Source organism: Piliocolobus tephrosceles, chromosome 13 (assembly GCF_002776525.5).
Source record: "Piliocolobus tephrosceles isolate RC106 chromosome 13, ASM277652v3, whole genome shotgun sequence".
NCBI lineage: Eukaryota > Metazoa > Chordata > Mammalia > Primates > Cercopithecidae > Piliocolobus > Piliocolobus tephrosceles.
In genome coordinates this window covers 113694824-113698276 of record NC_045446.1, presented here as the reverse complement: position 1 = coordinate 113698276, position 3453 = coordinate 113694824, and the positions used below count along the sequence as shown (strand labels likewise).

At 39.9% G+C, this 3453-nt stretch overlaps 1 protein-coding gene across 1 annotated transcript; it reads left to right on the top strand.

Moving 5' to 3' along the window:
* Positions 1-745: 745 nt before the first annotated feature.
* LOC111540017 (olfactory receptor 8B12-like) lies at positions 746-1600 on the top strand. Its single transcript, XM_023208077.1, has one exon. The coding sequence runs from the start codon at positions 746-748 to the stop codon at positions 1598-1600; it is 855 nt and encodes a 284-aa protein (XP_023063845.1).
* Positions 1601-3453: the final 1853 nt, after the last annotated feature.

Sequence of the window (3453 nt, the reverse complement as noted above, 5' to 3'; positions counted from 1 at the left end):
GAGCAGCACCGTGGCTCCAAGCTGAAGGGGGTGAGTGCCTGTCTGAGCCACTGGGTGCCACAGCAGAGTGGTTAAAAGAAAGCTCAGACCACTCTCAGCTGTCAGAGCCCTGGCTTGTCACTGAAGGCTCAGTGTCAAGTGTTAGAAGATAAGAGGAGTAATTTCGATGTTCCTGTGAAGCTCACACTAACTCATATTATTGTTCCTACCTTCAATCTGCATTTATTTACTGATGAGTCATGTTGTAATATTTCCTGTGTCCATTGGTATTTTTTTTTCTATAGCGCTGTGGATATTTTCCTCTGTAATTGAGTATCATTTAATTACAAGTTTTAAATTGTTAATTTGTGTTAAAAAAACAAAACGAAACTAAACTAAAAACCAAGTAAGCATTGAGAATATACAGTGGAAAATGAAGCCTTTACCCCTCCCCCGTCCCCCATCCCCCACCAAAAAAAACTCAGACCAGGGGATCCAGACCACAGAGCTCTCCGGCTGCTGCAACTCTGTAGCCCTGGGACTTTGTGCAGGTAGCCCAGGCTGGGTGTCCTCATCTGTGGAACGGGGATGAGTGTAATGCTACACAGCATTTAGAACAGCGCCTATTCCATAGTTAATGCTCAGTAAATGTTTCTTTTATATTCCCTCCCACTCCCTTAATTTCCATTAACTTCCCAGTGTGTGTAGCCTTTCTCTCTTTCTGAGTGACTCCTTCTTTTTCTCTCACAGACAGTCCTAGAGGAGAATGCCTGCCAAGAACTCCTCCTCCGTGACAGAGTTTATCCTCTCAGGCTTAACCGACCAGCCGGGACTCCAGATCCCCCTCTTCCTCCTATTTCTAGGTTTCTACATGGTCACAGTGGTGGGGAACCTGGGCTTGATAACCCTGACAGGGCTCAACTCTCACCTGCATATTCCCACATCCTTTTTCCTCTTCAACTTGTCCCTCATAGATTTTAGTCATTCCACTACCCTCGCCCCTAAAATGCGGATGAGTTTTGTCTCAAAGAAGAACATCATTTCCTATGCAGGGTGTATGACTCAGTGTTTTTTCTTCTGTTTCTTTGTCTTTTCTGAATCCTACATTCTATCAGCGATGGCGTATGACCACCACGTGGCCATCTGTAACCCACTGTTGTACACGGTCACCATGTCTCCCCAGGTGTGTTTGCTCCTTTTGCTGGGTGTCTATGGGATGGGGGTTTTGGGGACTGTGACTCATATGGGAAACATAATGTTTATGTCCTTTTGTGGAGACAACCTTGTCAGTCGCTACATGTGTGACATGCTTCCTCTCCTTGAGCTCTCCTGCAGCAGCTCTTACATAAATCTGCTGGTGGTTTTTATTATTGTGACCGTTGGCATTGGGGTGCCCATTGTCACCATTTTTATCTCTTATGGTTTTATTCTTTCCAGCATTCTCCACATTAGCTCCACAGAGGGCAGGTCTAAAGCCTTCAGTACCTGCAGTTCCCACATAATTGTGGTATCGCTTTTCTTTGGGTCAGGTGCTTTCATGTACCTCAAACCACCTTCTACTCTACCCCTGGGCCAGGGGAACGTGTCCTCCATTTTTTATACTGCTGTGATGCCCGCGTAGATTAACCCATTAATCTACAGTCTGAGGAATAAAGATGTCAAAGTTGCCCTGAGGAGAACCTTTTGCAGAAAATTAGTCTCTTAAAAATGAATGAGAAAGAGAATCCAAACCTTTGTTAATCAGGGGGTTTCTTTTCTTGTTTCAGTGAGGGAACAAATGCCAGTTCTTTCTCTCCCATACTTAGAGAAAAATTTTAACTTTTATTCTTAAGTGCACTTACTCCCTGCACTGCTTATCCACCCCAACTATTCCAACTGTTATTTTATAAGAAGAGTTTCTACTGTTATACAGGGTTTAATCTTGAATAGGCTTATGAAATCATTTACTCCAGTCTCCTCATGTAATACATCACACTCATAAACATGCTGTAGGCTGCCAAAGGACACACATGTACCTGGTGCCAGAGCTGAAACTGGAGTCCGGGCTCTTGAATTTTAATACAATCTGCTGTGCTTTTCTTCAGCTACATTTCCTTGTTCCATCATTTCCCTGACTGATTTCATTTGAAATTGTTTTTTCTTTTTTTTTGCATTTAAAGAAATCTAATTATATTCATAGTGATGTCATGCAACTTTTCAAGGGTTAATTTTTGGAATAACATTTTTGCAAGAGTGTTGGAAGTGAAAAATGTGGTTGATGTGGTCTTGACAAAAAGACAAGCGAAAGTTTTAAAGAATTTTGGGGTGTGTGAGTAAGAAGCAGGTTAGGTTCCTTATAGAATCAAGGATGGTGCCTGCAGAGATGGTGTAGAGCCTTGAGTCAAGACTTACAATAGAAGGCCTTCTAAGGGAGAGATAAACAGATTTGAGGGAGTTAAGTTTGTTAGATACAAGCTTCATTCTTTATCTGAAGATTAATGGAGGCAGAATTTGGAGCCCCACCTCAAGGGTCTGAATAATAAATTAGTAATAGACAGCTCTGGATAAGTGAGCCATTAGAACCACAGCAACCAACTAGTTGTTAGGGGAGGCAATTGTCATTATATATTGAAGACATTGCATATATCTGTGACCTCCTATTAATAACAATATGGCATAAAGGGAAGGGATGGTCTTAGAAGAGGTCATATATTCACAGCACTGGGTAAGTGGAAGTACAACTTTGTATAAAGAATGAGAAGAATAATTTTTTTGATCTGAATACATTAGTGATGGTAACAATTCTTTCAGAAGTCATGGCATGTGAACTGTCTGGAAGATAGTTTAATTTACAAACTTTGGAAAGTTATCTTCTATTAGAAAAAGGGAAAGTTTGGATTAATGTTTAGCTTTTTTTCATTTGGGATCTTTTAGTTTAATTAGGATATAATTAAGGAAATGAAAGTGTAGGGTAGGATTGCATTTTGATGCTAAAGGAGAGGAATGATTATTAAATTCAAGACACATGGATTGACGGTGCAGTGGGAGTGGTGGAGAATCAGTACAATGAAAACACCCTACACCTTCTTAATTGAAATATAAATTTTACACTGAGGTGCACGAACATTAACTGCTTGACGAATTTTTTTTTCACATTTATAAGGCTATGAATACATACCTCCACCCAAACGAAAATATAGAAGATTTTTAACATTTCAGGGTACTCCTGCCTGCCCTGTCCCAGCAATTATGACTCTCCATGCTCTTCCTGGAAATATCCACATTCTTACTTTATCATCACAGTTTCATTTTTCTCATACTTGAACTTCATATAAATGTTAAATAGTGCATTTACTTTTTTATGTTTCACTTAACATAGAGAGTCATGTGAGATTCATCCATAACAATTTTCTTTGTTATTGCTGTTTATTTTAGTATTCCATTGTATGAATGTAGAGCAATTTACTTACCAATATCTTCTTTATGGATATTTGC